Source organism: Scomber scombrus, chromosome 20 (assembly GCF_963691925.1).
Source record: "Scomber scombrus chromosome 20, fScoSco1.1, whole genome shotgun sequence".
Classification (NCBI taxonomy): Eukaryota; Metazoa; Chordata; class Actinopteri; order Scombriformes; family Scombridae; genus Scomber; species Scomber scombrus.
In genome coordinates, this window is record NC_084989.1 from 15,504,303 (window position 1) to 15,526,571 (window position 22,269).

Below are 22,269 nucleotides of genomic sequence, written 5' to 3' on the forward strand. Positions count from 1 at the left end.
AGGAAAGCCCGTTTGACCTGGAGGCAGTTTGGGTTCGCCTGTAAACCCTTTGATACGAGGTGAGCCCTGCTGTCATGTAGCAGCCATGCCCAGACATGTCCAATCACCACTGGAATGAAAATAAAGCTTACCAGCTTGGTTATCTGTCTTCCTGAGAATGTGACACCCAAACATTTTATATTGGTGACTTTTTTAAAAACTCATGACACACTCTAAAGTTAACCCATTTTTTCCTTTGCTAAAAAAAAGTCTGAGCTTTAAGAATTTATGAAGGCATGCTTTTATTTATTTTTTGTTCCCAAATCATATTACTTGTTTTTTTTAATTACATTTATTTATAAATAAATAAAGAGAGACAGAGAGGAAGAAATGTTTCTGAGGAAGCTGAAATAAGGAAATGTGACTAAATGGCATTCATAAATTAAAAAAAACAAAAAACATCCAGGATGGAAAAATACAGCAGTAAGATTAATTCATTTAAAAAAAATTAAAACTAATGTAAGACATAATGGTTTAGTCCACAGCATATTTGCTAATGCTAGGGTAGTTGGTAAACAATGTCCACATATCCATTATAACGAACCAATAACGGCTGCATTCCAGCAAACCACAATAAACAACTGGCTTTGACAATGGGACCATGATGATCCATGCTGGATATGATTTTATTTCCTCCTTTCATTCACAGGCATGAACACTCTTTGCATGACATTCAGAGCTTATCTGAGACTGAAAAACAACCTCTCTTTCTGTGGTACAAACAGGCAAACACAATTAGGAATTAAAACATTTTTGTACGTCTTATCCTTCAACATGAGACGTATTCAATGACACACACACACACACACACACACACACACACACACACACACACACACACACACACACACACACACACACACACACACACACACACACACACACACACACACACACACACACACACACACACACACACACACACACACACACACACACACACAGAGAGAGCTAAAGTGAGTGAGTGATAAAAAGAGGTGCTCTCAGTGTCAGCAGTAGAGGGCGTAGGGTGTGCTTAGGGGAGGAGATTAGTCACCACAGTCTTACAGTGCACATAACTTTTTCACTCAGTGTGTGTGTAAGTGTATGTATGGACATAAAGGATTAAAATAAAGCCCACCAAAGGAACAGACACAAGGTAGGAAAATCTTAACTTATTTTGTTACTTTAGTATTTTGTTACTTTATTCAAGTAAAACCATGACAAATACAAACAATCTTTTTTTATTTTTCTTACCATGCTGACAGAGATCTTTTTGGATGTAGAATACAGTTTGTTTTTTTATTTGATCATATCAAATCTAAGTTATTTTATATGCTTGTATTGTTCTATTTAAGTCAGAAAACTAACAACATTTACTTATAACACTGTGAGATATGTAGACAACACGCATGCCTTGTTTTTCTTCAGTAGTCAAAGGTTCACTTTAACTCTCAATAGAAGCAAAGTCCTACTGTCCAATTTTATGACATTATAACTGTAATGAGGTAATGATAAGTTAAACTTAGCCTGTTAAGTTTTGTCTGCCTGTTTTTGTTTATTTTCTTAGTGTAACTCTATGTAAAGCACTAACTTGAAATGTATCCTTATATATATATTGTGTATTATATTTTATCACAGTTGTTTTTCTTTCTTTTTAATAAACAGAATGACCTTAAGTAGCTAAATCTAAAATTATTATGGTTTGTTTAGGTATTGTTTATTTGTTTATACACGCATCAGTAAAAATGGCCTGTATTTCTTATTATGACCAATTATCAACCAAAAACATTTTTATTCATATTTAACTGTTAAATTATAAATCCAAATATATCAGTATATTGGGTATTTTATTTCTACATTTAAATTGTGAAGACAATACCAAAACAACCCCATTTTCAACTTATATATATTACTTATTAAGTTATTATGCAACCCTCATATGAAGAACATCTGTTGACAGCAGTGAAATGCTTGGCATATTTTTGAATGTTCCAATGAACATCTGTTTAAGTAACCCCTGCTCCTCCCATATGGCAGATAATGACACCTTGCATAACAAACCTGGACACTTGTCATCTCAAAAGCAAATGTGATTCACTAAAATGACAAGTGAGGCAAACATATGAATTCAGGCATAATATCCTGGTCCTCAGCCAAGATTCCTAAATTCCACATGAGTGAATTTAAAGTGAAATATATATTATTATATCTACAGACAATGACAATTTCAACTCAAGATATTTCTTCAAGACAATGAGAGGGATCTGGGTTCAATCAGAGACTGTAAGAATCAACATATACACCCACATATACACAGTACAAACCCTCAATAGGAAAGACATCTCCATCTGGAGAAATAACTGGGTCTGGATAAAGTCTGACTTCAATAGGATGTCCTGTTGAACCGGCACATCACCATATACAGTAAAACAACATCCTGGGGTTTGAATCTGGCCAGAGACCTTGGTGAACTTGCGTGTCATGATCTTTATTTCCGTAAATTTCCTGTCCAGGCAAAATGATGTAAGAACATGTAAATCCATGTATCAGCTTGTACTGTCATTTTTGACAGATTTATGAATACTGGTATTATCTTCTTGTTGCTGATTCACAGTCAGAGATTGTGATTAAAGGGGTAGTAGGGGTAGATTTCCTAAAGCCTGTAGATCACTTAGTATCCGACAGAATACAAACTAACTTAACACAAAAGGTAATTAGATGCTTTGAGGGTCTCTTTCCTGCTTCTTTCATAGAGTTGTGTTCTCTGGGGTTATTAAAGCCCACACACAGTTCTGACAGACAGGGCTTAAGCCATTAAGGAAACCATGCAGGGGAGATTCCTTTGATGCAGAATACAGAAAGAATTCCCATTTCCTGTGTCTGATGTAAAGGAAGCTCATGGTTTACAAATGCACTCTGTTCTATTCTACTACAAATTTGTAAAAAACTAAAAGTGAAATGTTTTTCCATTTAAATTGTTTTTTTTTCTTTCTGTACAGCAAAACATGGAGGATTTCTATTATCATGACGATGAGGACCCCAGCTTAAATGACAGTTATGACTACAATTACGAACACTCTGTCTGTGACAAAGAGACAGTGCGCTCTTTTGCCGGTGTCTTCCTCCCGGTCATCTATGCCCTGGCTCTGGTGGTGGGCCTGGCAGGGAATGCTCTGGTCGTGGTGGTCTATGCATCACGCCCGCGACTACGAACCCTGACAGATGTGTGCATCCTTAACCTCGCAATTTCGGACCTGCTGCTTCTTCTCACCCTGCCTTTCTGGGCAGCTGATGCAGTCCATGGCTGGAAGTTGGGTTCGGCTGCCTGCAAGATCACCTCCTTCCTCTACAGCACCAACTTCAGCTGTGGCATGCTGCTGCTGGCATGTATCAGTGTGGATCGCTACCAAGCTGTAGCCCAAAATGCAACAGGCAGGACAGGGACCCGCGCAAGGAGACAGTGGCTCCTGGTGTGTGTGGTGTTGTGGGCCGTAGCCAGTTTTCTTGGCCTTCCTGAGCTTGTCTTCTCCACAGTGAAGCATTCCCACCACCGGATGGCCTGTATGGCTGTTTACCCACCCAGCATGGCCCGACCTGCAAAGGCTGCCTTGGAGCTGCTGGAGGTAACCCTCAGATTCCTGCTGCCTTTCTTAGTCATGGTGGTTTGCTACTGCTCTGTGGGGCGTGCACTCAGCCAGGCAGCTGGGGTGCGAAGAGAACGGAAGTGGCGCGCCCTGCGGGTTCTCCTGGCTGTGGTGGCCGTATTCCTGCTCACTCAGCTACCCTACAACGTGGTCAAGCTGTGCAGAGCAATCGACATCATCTACATTCTTGTGACCAACTGCGACGTCAGCAAGAGCCTTGATCACGCTCTCCAAGTGACAGAGAGCCTGGCACTGACTCACGCCTGCATTAACCCTGTCCTCTATGCATTCATTGGTTCTTCCTTCAGGGGACACGTCCTCAAGGCTGCCAAGCGTCTTGGACAGCGTCTTGGGAGACACTCGACACATGTCAACGAAGAGCCGGCGGTGGAGATTGCACTCAACACGCGCAATCAAATACAATCACAGTCTGATTCAGAAGATCAAGACACCAGCACCTTTACTATTTAAGACTCAAATCATGTACCTATTCTCACATACACCTTTAGAAAATGATATATGTGTATATATATATATATATATATATATATATATATATATATATATATATATATATATATATATATATATCTCAACATAACGATCTGTTAACCAAAAAATAAATAAATAACCGTAAATAGTAATCCTCAGTGTAACATGTATGTACAGCGAGTTTATATGCACTAAGTATTTTGTATAAATTATGTATTTTGTTAAATAAAAGAAGAAAGATTTTCACTGACATGCATCTTGCAGCATCTGTTGCAATTAAACACAGCTGAAACTAACAATCCACAGAGGACTTCTTTGGTAACTCACGACAAATCAGTTCCGACCTTGCCGTCTGTGCTGCCTTGCATGGGATCATCTGCATCTCATTTCATTACATCCTGTGGCTTTGGGTTGGGATAAAGGATGGCTTGACTGCACAGTGGGTAACCCATTAAGTCGCAAAACATTTGGCAAACAAGGACAGAGCAGTGAAGAGCAGGAAAGACCCCACAACATGCCATCAAACTGGGAAATAGTAGGAAGCATCTTCCTCAGAGGAACTTCAAATATTACAGGTGTTCTTCCATCTGTAATATTTCATTAATGGGAGTTTGAGAGAGCAAAAGGTTCAACCGAGTGTAGTTCGATCTAGTGTTCTGTATATTTACTTAAGACTTTTCTGGTAAATGCTAAGTAAATAAATGCTCTCTAGACTGTTATAAATGGTGACTTCTCCCCTTTTGAAATGACTCAGAGCTTAGATACAACATTGTACACACGCCAGACAAAAACAAGTGAATATCATCACCAGATCAGATTTCTGTGTTAACAGGGCTTTATTCAGGCTTGTTTACACTACTGCAGCTATGACAGAGATGGGTCACAACCCTTTCATCCACCAAATAACTCATAAGCACTTACAGAACATAAACAATTCAACTGTTTACCGTTCTTGACATCTGCAGTACCTGTTAGTCATCTTCTTTCCCCTGTTGTTGCTAACAGCTTGGATATGTGGGAGACTCTGTACAGTACACAAACTAGGTGTGTCTGACTAGACAGACAAAGGTTTAGGCTAGAGTTTCAATAGTCTCCAAAAAGAATAATGTCTGGGTACCTGGGAAAAACAGGTATCAAGTAACATGTCAGGAATAAATAAAAAAACAAAAAAACAAGGAAGGTTTAATTCTTGCACGACACTACTTATTTATGCACCAATAAGCTGCGGCTAAATTCAGCCTTTATAATCTGCATTTAATTAGAACTTATTATGGTTGGATCCAGATTTACATGATTCAAAATCATGATTTATATCATGACTGTCTTAAAATGTAAAGGATCTTAATTAAATGTTTCAGCATTATCGTAGCATTTTACTGGGCATCATTTTAGTACATTAACATGGCCATAGCACAGTCTTATTGTTTCACACCACAGAGCTGGACAGGAGCATCTATAAGGCCTTTCATCTCACTGTTGACTTTGGCACAAACAATTTGAGAGAAAAAGGGAAAGCGAAGATGAAGACTGTATGGTACTGTAGTGCTAGTGATTATGGGAAACGCTTTTCATCAAGTGGGTAGGCCCACATTTCCAGTAAATTCTGGTGTATTTTCCATGACGTGGTTGGCATTTAATGAAAGCCACTGTAACCTAAAGCAGGAACTACAGGGTAACTATTAGAATCAAACAGAGCAAAAAGCCACAGATGAGATGTCTTTCCTTTTCATTCCGTTTGCTTGTGGGAAATAATACTGTACCAATAGAAACAAACAGATCCTCCTTTTGGGGACACATCGATGTTGCCAAGCAGCCTTTGGACAACAGCTTGGGAAACACCCGTAACACGTCAATAAGGAGCTGGCAGTGGAGACTGCACTGGATACTTGGAAAGAAAGAGTTACCATAACAAAACATGATCCTGTTACGTAATGTCAATTAACATAACTTTGTTTTAGTTTTGCTTCCCCTTTTGTTTTGAGTGAGGTCAGATTGAGTTCCTTGTCATCGTGACTCACTGCAGAGGGATATCACTGTCTGATTTCTACAGATGGTTTTCAGAGGGAGTAATAGATTGAAAAGTATGAAAATGTCTATCTTCCATCAGCATTCTTACCTAACAGAGGGACATATTCATGCTCAAAATCAAATATTTTTTTCCCATAATTGAAATTTCTGACTGTTGAAATATATAACAGACACAAACTATGTCTTGCATAAAGGCATTCATTTGAACATTCTACTCATTTTTGGTAAACCATAGCACAGCAACAAGAAAAAAAACAAAAAATAGGCCACTGAATTCCTTTAGACAGGCAGTCAAAAACCTCAGACCGCATCTGTGTCAGAGGAAACATCTGGAATATCTTTCAGTTCACAGTGATAAAGGAGGTTCACGATAAATATCTAAAGCACTAATATGAGCTTTGAATATATAAGCCATAATTGTAAATTAAATCCTTACACATTCAAGGCTTTCTGGTGTTGGTGACTTAATTTATTTAGTACATGTCTGCATCAATTTAAGTTTAGTTCTGTTTTTCCAACAGAGAATATAAACAAAGCTAATGTATTGAGTCAGTCAGAAGTCAGAAAGTGTAAACTAAAAAATGTCTTTCTTTTGTTCTTTTTTTAATTTATTTTTAGCTGTGTTAATATTTATTTTAAGACCATTTATCTGCTTTGTCATTTAGAGTCATTCAACTAAGTACGGATTAAATGTCAATTGATGGGTATTATGCAATATGGTTTTAGTCTATAACCTTTAACTCGTCCAACCTGTTGGTAAACCAAAGCTGATCTGCAACAAACTTTCCAGAATTGAATGGATCCAAAATTCTTCATGGTCATTTAAAAGTTGTTTGTTAAACAGTGCTGCTTGTTTATGAAGTTTAGTTTATGAAGTGTATCAACCCTTTAGACTTTTCTCTATTTCTGCATAAATATGACCTACACAAATCCTAAAACTAGATAAAAGGTTAAAGGAAATGAATTAAACAAAAATCACAAAAAACTGTATTCATTCCTTTATGGAGGAATTTTCTTTTTAATGATTACTTTTTATAATTTTACATATTTATGTGAGGCAAAAGTAAGTGAACTCATTCTTTCCGTGGAATTAAGGTCAGGACTTTGACTCGGCTGTTCCAAATCATTAACTTTCTTCTGCTCTAACCATTTTTTAGTGGAGTGACTTGTGTGTTTATGGTTGTTGTCTTATTACATGAACCTCATTCTGTTGATCTTCAATTCACAGACAGATACCATGCCATTTCCCTGTGGTACAACTCAGAATTCATAGCTCCATCAACTGCAAGCCATTCTGGTCCAGAGGCAACAAAGCAGGCCCAAATGTTGATAATGCCACCACCATGTTTCACAGATGGGATGAGGTTCTTGTGTTGGAATGTAGTGTTTGCACATTGCCAAACAAAATTCTTCTCATTCAAGCTGATAAATTTGATTTAGGTATCATCTGTTCACAGCACATTTATCCAATTGCCCTCTAGCTCAAGCATACTAGCTGGAAGCAATTTTCTTTACGGGGAGAATTGGCTTTATTCCTTGCAACTCTGCTATGCACACCAATGATATTCCATATTCTCGTGATGGTGACTCATGGACAGTGACAGTCACTACAAGAAAGGCCTTTAGTTTCCTAAATGTTGGCCTCCCAGACTATTACACGCCTTGCTCTTGATGTGATCTTGGTTAATTGACCACTCCTGAGAAGGGTAACACTGGTGTTGGATGTTCTCCATTTGTACACAATCTACCGGATAGTTGACTGATGGAGTCTAAACTCTTTAGGAATGGTTCTGTAACCTTTTCCAGCTTAGAGTTTAGACCTTGATAGTGAGGATCCAGATTTCTCTTCTTTAAATAAAGCAGGGCATCCAAGACTTGCACTTGACTGTCATCCCATTGATTGAAACCCCCAACACTAATTTCCCCTTCAAATGAATTGAGAATTCTACAGGTAAACAAACTTTTGCCACACACAAATATGTATATACATGGATCTCTTCCCTCTATAAATAAACAAAAAAGTGTAAAGTTTTTGTCTCATTTGTTTAATTGATGTCCTCTTTATCTAGCTTTAAGACTATTAAGAAATAGAGCAAATGTATGTTGCTTATTGTACTATATGAGTCATCAGCCCTTTAGGCTTTGTTATAGCAACATCTTGATTATACAGTATATAAACCCATCTCCATTTGAGAAAGTCCACGACAGAATGTAAACATTTTAGGATTACTCATTTGAAAACATTTTACGGTTTAAGAGGACTTTTTATAAGCCATTCAAACCAGGCCATTTATTGAGTAATCTAGTGGACTTTTCAGGTTCAGGCGTCAGTTTTTATTTTACTTATATGACTTATAGAAATGGAAATAGACATACCACTGCTCCACCATTTCTTTCCATTTATGACAAAGCTGTCCTCCTCCCTGCGAAGAGTGCACTCCATGTTGGTCGCATCACTGGAGGCCACATCAGGCTCTGGGGGAGGAATGATGGTTTAGATTAACCCTCAGGATATTTTTTTTTCACCAATTAAAAAAAAAAAAAAAAAAAAAAGCAACAAAAATCTAAAATGTTTTATATCTCCAGTACCTGCTTTTACTTTATTTTTTTCCAAAATATCCGATTCCAATACAAACCACAGGCAGGATGGTTAATACAAACAGCGTACACTTACACTTTTCATATTTTAACTGAACATGAGTTGACTCTTAACAGAGACAGAAGTAAAAATTGATAATCAGTACAAGATGGAGGTTCCTCATTCAGAGTCTTAAATCATCCAACTTGATGACAAAAACATTCAGAATAACAGCCATAATCACCATCTGTGTTTATAAAAACCACAGGGAGGTTCACACCCAATGTAATCACCTCTGGCAACAGCATGTTGCTGTTTCTAGGCAATTTGGAAACTAGACAGGCAAAAAACTGGGAGAAATTACTCATAGCTGAACTGTTGACGTGTAGAATTTCAAAACAAGCATTTTAGAGCATTGGTACAGTAGTAGTCGTGCTGTGTGTAACCTGGATTACTAAAGACCATATCTAGCACAGGAACGTTTGGTCAAAAATCTCAGCAAATGTTATAAGGGCTTTACCACATCTCGTAACTGGGTATAACACTGATTCTGAAAGATTATGTTCCTAATATTTCATTCCTACATTCCTAAAATGTGGCTTTCTGCACTCCTCCCTTTTTTTCTTTTTTTTTTAACTGATTTTAGAGAATGTTGAAGGACTCTATTTTGTTTAGTATTCTTGTAAAGCACACAGATCCATCACAAAGAAGCATGTGTTCACAATTGTGAATATGCAGGAGGACATGGTTATGGGAATACCTGTCATACAGAAGCAGGAACGGATCTCTCCCCTGAGTAGAGGCTCCAACCATTTTCTCTTCTGTTCCTCAGTGCCAAACATGTGGAGCACCTCCATATTTCCAGTATCTGTGGAGACGGATAATACAACACAGCATCTTCCAATATATTATGTGCTAAATTTGGAAAAAAACATGCTTTTCTAATCATACATCATCTGACAAAGACTAAAACGTTAAAAAAAAGAAGAGCCAAATCCTTGATTGCATTTTCAAATCCCAGTGAATACACCAAAGACTCATAGTTGTTTGGATAAAAACAAGTACCTTTTTTTCCTCACATGACTACAGAGGATATCATCCACAACATTAACAAAATATTATCAAATGTTATCATTGTTGTACATACAAATATTGCATGTTGTAAGTATACTAGTGCTGCTTTTCTTGGCCTCAACTATCTCTGGATCATGTAGAGTGTTTTACCAGGAGCCTGACAGTTAAAGACTTCAGGGGCAAACAGGCAGCGTCCAGTTTCCTCTGCGATGTAGGCATAATCCAACTGAGTGAGACTGCTGGCTGCAGGCAGGAACAGGTTCCACAGCCCTGCCTCTCTAGCTCTCACCTGAACACACATATATTTTGTCCAGAGTTATATGATTGCAACGTTTATTTTTGTATGAATGCTTGTTACTGTAATTAATGAGGCTTCCAAACTAAAATAAATATATTTTCATACCTTTAGATCTTCTATTATTTGGGGGGTTTTCCATCTCTGTGGAGACTGTTCATGTTTGGAGTAGTACTCTGCAACTTCCTGGAGAAAAAAACAAGTTTTCTTACACAATAGATTGGTAAGAAAGGTCATAGTATTGCCTAAATTAATCTCTTCAACTCAACAATTAATTTCTTCAACTTTATGATTTTTTAGGTAGCTATAGGAGAGAAACTAACTTAAAGTTAAAACTACCTTTGTTACATGCTGTTCTTCTTTGCCAACATCTTCCACAAGTACAATGAAACAAGATTAGCAATGTCATCTCAAGATTAGCAATGTCAAAGCATCAAACTTTTGCACTGCATTACGGGAACTATGATGCCCTGGCAATGATGATGATTCTTCCTGCAGTATTATTTATTCAATCAATAGACCACTTGTTCTCTCACTCATTGAATTCATTCTGATTGTCCAGATGAAGGAACTGCTGTGCTCTGTAAAATCTTTTCATGTGCAAGTAAAAAGTCTAACTGACCAAACAAATTTCTCTTCTGTCCTCGCCAGCTTTTGGCACTGACCTCCTGAGCAGGAAGCACGTATTGTCTCATGAAGTGTTTGACCTGCTGGAGAACAGCCTGACCCTTAGCTGTCTGGAGAAACAGTCTATCCTCTGTTGGACTCGTGAGAGACCTGGCAAAAAACACATTTATTATGGTTAATAGACAGCAGGAAATATCGGAATCAACTGCTAGGTGCCAAATTCCAACGGTTGCTGGCTTAACTTCAGTCAGCAGGTGGAACAAATCAATTTTCTGGCCTAAAACCATGCTTAATTAAGACCATGTTCTGCTAGTTTAGTATGTTTGATCTGCCTTAATCATTATATCAAAATTCTATTAAATCTGATAACAGTGCATTAATGTGTAATACTCACATTAGATATTAAAATTGATATCCATCAACTTCAGTGGGTGTCTATGACAGCTTATGGAGACGTTATAAATAACACAAATTATGTAACTTGCAGAGTAGACATGAGTCAGAATGTCATTTAAAGCCTAAAAAGAATGAGTTATTTTAACAGTAACTGTTGAGTAGCCAAATATATAAACACATCTTGTGAAAACATCTGCAGACATTTTTTAAATAACTCTTGATCACATTACTTAATTAACCATAGCCGTAACTAACCTCTGTGCAAGCTGCAAGGCAACCTTAGCCAATGGCTCCACACACTGGCCAAATTGAGCTGCATTGGGAGCGCTGGCATTACCCAGTAGATGGCGGGCGTAAACCCCCTAAAAAGGGCAAATTATGTGAGAAAAACGATAAATCCATTTTGGTCAATCTGTAGTTAGGAAGTCAGTTAAGTCATATAAAATAATGCCAAATTCACAGTTTAAAAAACATAACAATAACAATCCATTACTTTTATGAGCTCAGTGCACCTAAATACCATTATTAACTCTTCATTATGAGTTAATCTGAGAATAATCCTTTTCGATAAATTGCTTTGTCAGTTTGTCCATAAAATGTCAGACAACAGTGAAAATACCCATCATATCATTCAAGTTATCTATGTTTTCCAATCTATGTATACAGACCCTTTCCAAAAAATTAGAATATCATGGAAAAGTTGTTTAAGTTCCACAATTCCATTCAAAAGGTTAAACTTTCATAGATTATAGATTCAGGGCCCACAATTTAAACGATTTCAAGTATTTATTTGTTTATTTTTACATAATTTGGGCTTCCAGCTCATAAAACCCACGAAAAAAGGAATTCAAAAAATTAGAATACTGTGAAGAAATCACTATTTACTTCTCAGTTTTTGCAGGAAAAAAAAGAAATAAATTAGGATCACATCAAATCAATCAAAATATGGTACTTTCAAAACGATATGTCAATCTTCAATACTTGGTTGGGAATCCCTTTGCCTTAATCACTGCCTCGATGCGACGTGGCATTGAGGCAATCAGCCTGTGGCATTGCCTGCAGTTATGGAAGCCCAGATTTCCTTGATGCTTGCTGTCAGCTTTTCTTTGTTGTTGGGTCTGGTGCCCCTCATTTTCCTCTTGAGAATACCCCATAGATTCTCAATGGGGTTTAGGTCCGGCGAGTTGGCTGGCCAGTCAAGCACTGTGATGGCATGGGCATCAGACCAGGTTTTGGTGCTTCTGGCTTTACCAACACCTGCACCGGACATTGCACCCCAAATCATGACTGACTGTGGATATTTCACACTGCACCTCAAGCAGCTTGGGTTCTGTTCCTCACCCGTCTTCCTCCAAACCCTTGGACCTTGATTCCCGAATGAAAGGCACACTTTACTTTCATCACTTGGCCCAGTTGAGACGCTTCCTACATTGCCTCAGGTTCAGAAGTGGCTTGACCCGAGGAACCCGACAGTTGTAGCCCATCTCCCGGATGCGTCTGAATGTGGTGGTTTTTGAAGCTGTGACTCCCGCCTCATTCCACTCTTTCTGGATCTCTACCAGATTCTTGAATCTTCTCTGTTTGATAATCCGCTGAAGCCCACGGTCATCTCTTTTGCTGGTGCATCTTCTCCTGCCACATTTTGCCCTTCCACTAGACTTTCCATTGATATGCTTGGATACAGCACTCTGTGAACAGCCAGCCTCCTTAGCTATGAACTTTTGTGGCTTACCCATCCTATGGAGGGTATCAATGATGGTCTTCTGGCCAGTTGTCATGTCTGCAGTCTTCCCAATATTGTACCGAACTGACACAATTGACCCAAACTGAAGCAATTTAATGACACCTGGGGAAACCTGTGCAGGTGTTTTGAGCTTAGTAGATGATTAGTGTGTGACACTCAGTTTAAAACATTCATGCCCTGCAAAATTTGGGCTGATTTCTTCACAGTATTCTAATTTTTTGAATTCCTGTTTTCGTGGGTTTTATGAGCTGGAAGCCCAAATTATGTAAAAATAAATAAATAAATACTTGAAATCGTTTAAATTGTGGGCCCGGAATCTATAATCTATGATAGTTTAACTTTTTGAATGGAATTATGGAAATTAAACAACTTTTCCATGATATTCTAATTTTTTGGAAAGGGTCTGTATATGAAAAAAGTTGAACTTTGTATAAAAAGGGACAAACCTGAGCAATTCCTGCCATCTTAAAAACTGACAGGGCCAGATAGAAATTCAAATTTGGCAAAGCAGAAGGGATCCCTCTGCACCGGGAGTAAATGGAGATCAGGTCGCCCACAGTTGGCATGCCTGTTCATTGAAAGAAAAGGTTACAGAGACAGGGATATACTGTGAGTCTACACACATATCCAATAATGTTCTTCTGTCTAATAATTTTCCATATCTATTAAATCTGTTCAGGGTGTTTATTTATTGTTATCAGTACCTTCAATTCCTTGTAAGCTGCCCATTGTACTGATGACATTGAGGCTTGTGGGCCAGTAGTGAGGCATGACAAAATATGCCAGGTCTGCCAAGGGCTGTCCAGTGGTAGACAGCTCCCAGTCCAACACTGCTATCACACGTGCCTGATGACAAACACATAGTGTAATACATTATATACAGTCACATTCAGATTGGTAAGAATAACTGTTTTGAGAGGTTGTACCTCTGTTGGATGGAATATCAAGTTGTCCAGTCGGAAATCTCCATGGACCAGCGTGACTTCATTATCATTGGCTGGCAAATTCTTCATCAACCAATCAGAAAGTTCATTCATGGCAGGAATGTCTCTGTGGGCGGCTGCGGTGTACTGCTTTGTCCAGGTGGACACCTTTATAGATGGGTAAGACATTTATTAATATTACAAATCTAACTAACCATTATGGCTTTTTCAATAAGTTGTATAAAACATTTTATCTCACCTGCCTCCTGCAGTAGCCTGGCCCTCTGCCATACCCTTCAAGGTTCAGTGATACCAGGTCCAGCGAGTGCAGCTTTGCCAACACTTCCACTGCAGCCACATATAGAGCTGCTCTCTCTGCTGCACTCACTCCAGGAAGACGAAGATCTCTAAATATACGCCCCTGTCCAATAGGAATGTATTTTTAAAAAGTATGTTTTTACAATGTGTAATACTCTTTCTTTTCATTTCATGGACACCATTATATAATAGAAACATGCATATTTAGAAGCCTGGACATAAATTAGGCAGCCAGACTGTATCAGCAAAATTGTATCATTAGAACATAGAGCATAGGTCAAGCAAAACAGCAATTAATATATATGATGCAGGGATTTATAGACTTCACATTTGGCCTTTGGTGACTCAAACTTACCTCCACATGTTCCATCAAGTAGAACTCTGTTCCAATTACTTCAGTGTCAGTGCAGTGGAGGAGGGGCTGAGGCACAGGGAAACCAGCAGAGAACAAGGCTTTCTGCACTTGATACTCTCTGTCCACCTGCATACAAAGTCACAAAGTTCAAACATGATGAACTAAAACATGACCCATATCAGAAGCCTCAGGATTAGGGCTACAACTAACAATGATGTTTATTATCAATCAGTCTGCTGATTATTTTCTTGACATATAACATAACATATTCAAAAGTGTTGTTTTATTTGACCAATACTGAAAATATTGACTTTAATTCATAAATGACAAACACAAGCATCAAATAGTCCAATTTCACAGTGAAATTTTGTCATTTTTGTTAAGAAATAGTCGATTGAGCTGATTTGTTTGCTGACAATCAACTAATTGATCAATTGTTTCAGCTCTACTCAAGATATGGTAACATTTAGTTTCACAGGCCCATAGTTGCCTGTAATTTCCCAGACTTTAACTGATATGTATGTTCATAATTCAGGGTTCTTTGAAGGGTACTTTTGTACAAATTATAGGAATGACGGAACCTAGAATTATGGATATTATATGTTATTTTATTGAAATTTTGCTTGGTGCAAGCAGTGAGCAGTAACTCAATATGTTAATTCTTTATTTTTTTTGGAAATGTGGCTTTCACAAGTCACATACATTTTTCCTGACAGTCTCTTTAACTTGGTAATCACATGAATGTCTCCCAGTTTTAGCTGTCGACCAAACCAAATGAAGTTTCTCCCCCTGCTGGAGAAGTGACCACTCACAACTGTCACAACTGTCGCAAACACACTTTTAGAGATCAGACGTTTATAACTCAGTCACCCAAGTTATTTGCTTGTCAAACTTTACCTTGTGAGCCCCTGGTAGCAGCTCACCTGGAGGTTTCTTCCTAAGGACATAGCTTTTGGAGGCTGTCTGGATTAGGAAAGTGGGGTTGGACTGACCAGAACTGAAAATACAACAGGAAGCCGTAAACTTGTTATCAACAAACACGAATTGCACAAATAAAAAGTAAGTAAATTGCTAAGAAGAAACGGTGAAAAAAGTCTGCACTGTCCGTCTTACCTGTACTGTCTGACAGTGAGTGTGTCATTATTTAACACCCGCGACTTGACAGACAGATATCTTTGAAGTCTGCCAACAATGAATTCGTGGTGTTGTCGTATTGGAGTTGTCAAATCGTCCATGTCTAAGTTAAATGGGGTTAATAATTTCCAGGTGCATTGTTGGGATCAACTTTGTTAATATTCGTCGGACTGTTTACGGGTGCACACGACGTAACATGTTTTTTCCCACCCGTATTCCGTGAAGACCTGTCTCTGATTGTTTTTTTTAGATTGGTCAGATTCAGGGTCAGAGCCAATCAGAGGCAGAGAGGGGGCGGGTCTTCTCAGATTGCAGGTGGGAAAAAAATGACGCGACGTAAATGTCAATTTTAAATGTATTTTTTGTCCATGTTGACTTTGTAAGGAAAGTTACCAGAAACAAAACAAAAAAAACCCACAATGCACTGAAATGATTAAAGTCACCCCTCATATGCAAGAAAAATGTCCAAATAAAACTGTGTAGGAACGTTACATTCGTTTTCTGCACGGACGTTGTTTACAGTGACACACATCCTGACAAGTGATTGGGAGTTGTGAATACGTGTACTTTCTGGTCACATCTAACCATCTACTCAGTTTGTTTAAGGTTTAATTTAAGTAACATTACATTTTGTTCGTAGCGCTGAGTACGCGGGGTTCGTTGTCTCAGATGGCGACAGTGGAGGAACTGAAGCTCCGTGTGAGAGAGTTGGAAAATGAATTGATAAAGTGTAAACAGCAGCAGCACAATTGTGCCGTGGAGGATGCTCACAGCCAGGTACTTTACAGACCGAAAATCGACAAAATGAGCGCCGAAGTTGTGGATTCCAACCCATACAGGTGAGTTTTATTCCATTTCTATGTTTTATTGGGTTTATGTGGGTCTCTCAGTACTCCTAGTGGAGAGGCTACGCCTGGTGAGTCATTCAGCCCATATGTTGGTACTCCATAGACCACAAGCTAATCTCAGCTGTGTTTTCATTGCAGTCGTCTAATGGCATTGAAGAGGATGGGCATCGTGGATGATTATGAGGTTCGTTACTTGATAGTTGTCCTGTTTCATTGAGAAATTAATTTGGTGTTGCATGTTTATCTAAGACATAAATTATAATATACTCACAAAAATACCTGTATGTTAATGATTTTAAATGTATGGACTGGATGAATTTATGTTGTTTGGTAAAGCGAATACCAATTTGCCAATTTGTCTTCTTACACACACACACACACACACACACACACACACACACACACACACACACACACACACACACACACACTATGTCAGCTTTTTAAAATGTATACAGTGCTGGTGTAAAATCTGCTTATTCAGCTTTAAGGTAATTGTGTTTTGACCTTTTTTAAATTTGTGTTGCTCTACCAGGTAAACTGACTTTCTTCTTGATGATTAAAAAAACCCCAAACTCGGCATGTATTTCTTTATAAAGCTGATATCAGCAGATACCTGTCAGTGCACTGCTGACGGAAGTTTTTTTTGTAGTGAGAAGTATGAATAATAATCTCCAAATGTGTCGACAGAAAATCCGGACCTTCACAGTAGCTGTGGTCGGTGTTGGGGGAGTGGGCAGTGTGACAGCTGAAATGCTCACTAGATGTGGCATTGGTAAGGTAAGGTAATACAAACTTGATTATTTCTTCCTATTTTCGTACCTTATACTTCTCTTCTGTTCTCATCTTGTTCAGTAGGTTGTCTACCTGTGTTCACCCCAATCTCGCCTCTTGTTCCATTACAGTTGCTCCTCTTTGACTACGATAAAGTAGAGCTGGCCAATATGAACCGACTGTTCTTCCAGCCACACCAGGCAGGCCTGAGTAAAGTGGAAGCAGCTGAACACACACTCAGGTATGCTTTTGTTAATAGTAATCCACTTTTCAACTTAAATTGAGACATTTGGTTTCTACTTGCTGATGCGTTGCTCAATTTTCCCCAACAGAAACATCAATCCAGATGTGTCGTTTGAGACTCACAACTATAACATCACCACAATGGACAATTTCACACATTTTATGGACCGCATCAGGTGGGTATTCCTACTCTAGTCTAGAGTTTGTGTCCCCTCAGTATAACAGGCATTCATAAGTTATTCTGTGTGTTGTCAGTGTTATGGAGATTTCCTTAAATAAGGGTGAGAGAGAAAATCATCAGTCCAGTAATAAATGTTAATCACAAACTGATAGAGATTTTAATTATGCAGCCCATACATCAATGGAGAGAGTAGACAGGAGTCCAGGATGTCTTGTATTGAAAAGGTTTATTTACTTGTACAAGGAGAAGTGAATGAATGATCAGTACATGTTATGTTCTGATGCTCCCTTCAATTCTGAAGTTTCTCTCCTCCGGGGATAGACTTTAAACCACACAGATAATACCACAGGTTGAGCCATGCCCAAATATGGGCAGATCGAACACATCTACAATATACAGAATTTAGTCTACTGGTCTATAGACAAAACATTGCTTAGACCTCACTCAGGACCTTTGTCCTACATCCAACACTATATCAAACTGACTCCAGTTACCTTTACCCCATTCAGGGAAAACAGTCAAAGACATATCTGAGCTTGGCTGCTATAGCAACACTATCAGAATGCCTCCTGTTTTCCCCCAAAGGAGCAGACTCACTGCTTACCACTATCTCAAGGGGAGACAGTGTCTAAACCCAATATTTGGTGTGGCCTTGCTATGACCGCAAAGCCTAGTTTGACCCAGTGCATATTAGTTATGGAAAATTCCCTAACACAAACTAGTATTTTAATATATATCTTGTACAAGATGAGTTCAGCACACGGTATTGTACAGAGAACAGAACTGCCTGTATAAAGAAACAGAACCAAAGTTATAATCTCTTTCGGGCTCATCCCACACTTCTCTGAGAATCAGCCCATTCTTCTAAGACATAACAAGGCCTCACAGGTGGTGTCTTATCAGTGCCTTAGTGGGAGCCCAGTCCACAGCACTTCCATACACACTATGAGAGAGATACACAAGGACATGCTAACAAGGCCTAACACAGGTTAACAGAATACTAAAATGCATATGTATATAATGAATATTATTTCTCCACTACATCAGTCATGGAGGGCTGGAAGAAGGGAAGCCGGTGGATTTGATCCTAAGCTGTGTGGACAACTTTGAGGCCAGAATGGCCATCAATACAGTGAGTGCATCAACTGTCATAATGCACAGAGCTGTCATAATATACACAGTACTTTGCACATGTTACATTTGAAAGTTTTTAAAATTTCATCCCGTGTCTCTCAGGCTTGTAATGAACTTGGTCAAATCTGGATGGAGTCTGGTGTGAGTGAGAACGCTGTATCTGGACACATCCAGCTCATCATCCCTGGAGAGACGGCCTGCTTTGCTGTATGCCCCCATGTTAAACAGAAACCACACACAACCAACATCATATTTACTTTCCACAATATGTGCAAGTCTTATAATGACAATATTTAATACTGCAATGTTTCTCTGTGAGGAAAAAAGAAAGTTAACACAGTATTTTACAATCATATCCCTTGTTAGTGTGCTCCTCCTCTGGTGGTGGCAGCTAACATCGATGAGAAGACCCTAAAGAAGGATGGTGTCTGTGCTGCCAGCTTACCAACAACAATGGGTGTGGTTGCAGGCATCCTGGTGCAAAATGTCCTCAAGTAAGTCATGTCATTTATGGCCACTGAGAATCCTGACATGAGTAACTTTGAAGATGTAAAGTGAATGTTTTGTCTCACAGGTACTTGCTAAAGTTTGGGTCTGTCAGTTATTATCTTGGCTACAACGCCATGCAGGACTTCTTCCCCACCATGACTATGAAACCCAACCCCCAGTGTAATGACCGCTACTGCAGGGTACAACAAGAGGAGTACAAGGTGTGTGTGCATGCTCTGTTTTCAAGCAGCAGAATGCAGGACTGACCACAAGCCCAGTTCACTGTGATACTGACTCCTACATAGTGCTGTACCAGATGAGAATGCTAACAGTGTCTATCTGTGTGAATTTTGTCCCTTTCAGAAGAAAGAAGCAGAGCAGCCCAAGGTGGAAGTTGTACAAGAAGAGGAAGAGATCGTACATGAGAACAATGAGTGGGGTGAGCGACAAACACCTATTCCAGTTTCAGATCTCTAACTTAGTTTGCCTAGTTTTTTTCAGTGATGTGCATTAATCTGATTTGTGCTGTGCAGGTATTGAACTAGTATCTGAGGTCACTGACAAAGAGTTAGAGGCTGCATCAGGCACTGTGCCTGACCTCCCAGAAGGCATCACTGTGGCTTACACCATTCCAGCTGAGGTTAGTATTGGTAAAGACAATAAGGCTTTAAAAGTGCTTGACAAATAGTTTTTTATGTTTCAGCTTGCTAATTTTAAATACTCAAGATTATTGATAACCTTTTAGATTCTAACAATAAAGTCAACTAAATATTCAGTGTAATAGATGACTGAAAAGTTTTTAGTCTCCAGTTAAATTTTTTTTATACCATAGCAATTTAAAATGATAGGTTGGAAGGAAGGAAATTAATCCAAAAAAATCATGTAGGTGCGGAAAAGGGTAAGTGTTTGTGTTGACTAAAAGGCATATTCAAATAAAATGAGGTAATATTTCGCTTTTTTTTAATGTTTGAACCAGGATCCAGTTGGCGGGGAGATAGTGGAAGAGACTGAAAGGAGCTTAGAGGACTTGATGGCTCAGATGAAAAAGATGTAGGTAGCCATCTGAAGATCCGAACATTATCTGAACATCTGAAGACAACTTCTCACTCTATTCCATTGATTTACTTGATAACAAGCATCTTGTGATGGCCACTTGGGGGCTAAAAAGCAAATTAATGTCAACAACTTCTAGCAACTACAGAAGGTAAAATGCATGAAAAGTGCTGCTGATGGCACAAAAATGCAAAATCAGTCAAATGTGTAATTTGCTGATGTACTGGAAAGGTGTGTAGCACTTGGAATTGGAACAATCTCTAGTTAAACATTTATAAACCTAGAATAATATCACTGTTAGTGCATTAATATGAATGCAATGTGTATATTCTATGGTTTAATAATGAGTGCGTGCACCGACCTTTAATGTATGTGCTCTGTCATTCACTCAGCTTCAACAAAATATCTGCTGCAACATTACTGATCGACAATGTTTACTTTGTCTCAATAAAGTATTTATTAGATGGAATACAGTCTTTTTGATTGATTGGATGTGATTGTTGTTGTTGCCCTATACAGCTTGTATAGATTTTAATTACATTCATATTACATGACATAAATACATGAATATATCAAAACAAATGCACTTAGGATACATTGTATGTGCTATATTTGTCAATGAAATAACAGGTTTTGGTACACAGTGTCCCTTTTGACTTTATATATATTCAGTCAGACAATAGATTATTAGTTATCGTACCTAAACCTGAAAATGCATGTGGTACCATCATGTTTTGAACACTCCCTTAAAATCACATCTAATACATTTAGTTTTGCATAAACAGCACATAATCAGTACCAAAGGTGATGATCCTCAAACATGAGCAAGGCTTGTTTTTGGAATCTTATCTTGGGTACTATATTTTCCCTTTTTTGTTTTTTAATACTTGTAGGTAAACATGGTGTATCATGTAAACATTAAAAAAATGAATATTTTGGCACATTTGATTTTAGAAATAGCAGCTCTCAGAAATCCTTCATTCAAAATGTAAAGAATATAAACTTGGTAACAAAACAGGTTTGATTGCCTGGCTGATTAATATTTGCTCAACAGTTTTGGCAAAAGGGATAACAGCATGTAGTGTTGTTGGAATGTTTTACAGTTCATACTTCTGCTCCTTATGATTAGGATTTTTTTTTAAAAACCAACAATCCTTCAAAATCATAACACAATCATAATTTGAGTTTTCTTCATACATGTAAATCTAATTCACATAGAATACATAGAACATCCGTTGTATATCGGAAAGCACCAAATGTGTTTATGTTGTCATTTTTTGTGTATTAGAATATGTGAAGCCCTCTTGGATGGAGGGATTTCATACCTGCAAAGGAATCTGTACGGCTATTTGAACAATATACACTGTAATACTGTAGCATACACTGAAATGTTTGGGTCTTAGTTAAAAATAGTGTAAACCTGAGTTCTAGCCCCTTAAAACGACAGATGTAACTGACGTCTGAAGTTATTTACATACATGATTATGTTAATACTACAGAAATATTCATAAATACTTTGGTAAATACACAGGTTTCTCAGACTAATAGACAGTATATTTCACTGAAACCCCAAATCCTCCATCCTGACAACTGAATATCACAGTGTGGGGGCCAGGATTGTTCCCTTATTTTGATAAAACCATGTTTTTCTTATTCTGGCTTGACAGAAAGTCACCTCGGGGCTTGTGGGAGGGGGGCAGGTCCCCTCAGACTGAATGTGTCCCCACTGGAGGAGTGGCGGGATGGAGCATTCCCACACACCAATGATGGCTCTGCCTCTTTGATCTCCATTGCACGCTTGTAAAGCTCTGCTGCGTTCTCAAAGTCCCCCTCTTCATAGCTATATTACAACATAATAAAGAAAACAGAAAAATGAAAGATTATTATCTGAAAAAAAAAATCAAAATCTAATTGGTAA

The 22,269-nt window shown here is 38.4% G+C and overlaps 3 protein-coding genes across 5 annotated transcripts in view; 2 read left to right on the plus strand and 1 right to left on the minus strand.

The window, feature by feature from the left end:
- The window catches only part of nphp3 (nephronophthisis 3), a 35,325-nt gene that overhangs the window by 3,376 nt on the left and 9,680 nt on the right, over nt 1-22,269 (minus strand). Inside the window, exons 28-40 of one of the 3 annotated variants that reach the window (XM_062441669.1) lie at nt 22,027-22,191; nt 15,393-15,492; nt 14,496-14,621; nt 14,082-14,243; nt 13,826-13,990; nt 13,604-13,745; nt 13,346-13,467; nt 11,411-11,517; nt 10,798-10,909; nt 10,241-10,318; nt 9,988-10,126; nt 9,524-9,631; nt 8,562-8,660 (exon numbers count right to left, since the gene is read on the minus strand). In XM_062441669.1, the coding sequence (XP_062297653.1) occupies nt 8,562-8,660; nt 9,524-9,631; nt 9,988-10,126; nt 10,241-10,318; nt 10,798-10,909; nt 11,411-11,517; nt 13,346-13,467; nt 13,604-13,745; nt 13,826-13,990; nt 14,082-14,243; nt 14,496-14,621; nt 15,393-15,492; nt 22,027-22,191 (1,625 nt within the window). Of the gene's footprint in view, nt 1-8,561; nt 8,661-9,523; nt 9,632-9,987; nt 10,127-10,240; nt 10,319-10,797; nt 10,910-11,410; nt 11,518-13,345; nt 13,468-13,603; nt 13,746-13,825; nt 13,991-14,081; nt 14,244-14,495; nt 14,622-15,392; nt 15,493-15,608; nt 15,791-21,010; nt 22,192-22,269 lie in introns of those variants that run through there. The other 2 variants (XM_062441668.1, XM_062441667.1) reach the window with 2 other exon arrangements.
- Nucleotides 1,170-4,182, plus strand: ackr4b (atypical chemokine receptor 4b). Its single transcript, XM_062441677.1, has 2 exons — nt 1,170-1,177; nt 3,021-4,182. Exon 2 carries the CDS (start codon nt 3,027-3,029, stop codon nt 4,134-4,136), a length of 1,110 nt encoding a protein of 369 aa, XP_062297661.1. The 5' UTR covers nt 1,170-1,177; nt 3,021-3,026; the 3' UTR covers nt 4,137-4,182.
- uba5 (ubiquitin-like modifier activating enzyme 5) lies at nt 16,174-20,820 on the plus strand. The gene is made up of 12 exons (XM_062441676.1): nt 16,174-16,468; nt 16,616-16,661; nt 17,168-17,257; nt 17,383-17,492; nt 17,584-17,670; nt 18,723-18,807; nt 18,912-19,016; nt 19,176-19,303; nt 19,384-19,519; nt 19,662-19,737; nt 19,832-19,938; nt 20,275-20,820. Exons 1-12 carry the CDS (start codon nt 16,299-16,301, stop codon nt 20,350-20,352), a joined length of 1,218 nt encoding a protein of 405 aa, XP_062297660.1. The 5' UTR covers nt 16,174-16,298; the 3' UTR covers nt 20,353-20,820.

Excerpts from the sequence above, each read along its gene's own strand:
- ackr4b (XM_062441677.1), top strand. The coding sequence starts at position 3,027 with ATGGAGGATTTCTATTATCATGACGATGAGGACCCCAGCTTAAATGAC.
- uba5 (XM_062441676.1), top strand. The coding sequence starts at position 16,299 with ATGGCGACAGTGGAGGAACTGAAGCTCCGTGTGAGAGAGTTGGAAAAT. Across the intron at positions 17,258-17,382 it reads CTAGATGTGGCATTGGTAAG|TTGCTCCTCTTTGACTACGA; the intron begins GTAAGGTAATAC and ends GTTCCATTACAG. Across the intron at positions 18,808-18,911 it reads CCAGAATGGCCATCAATACA|GCTTGTAATGAACTTGGTCA; the intron begins GTGAGTGCATCA and ends CGTGTCTCTCAG.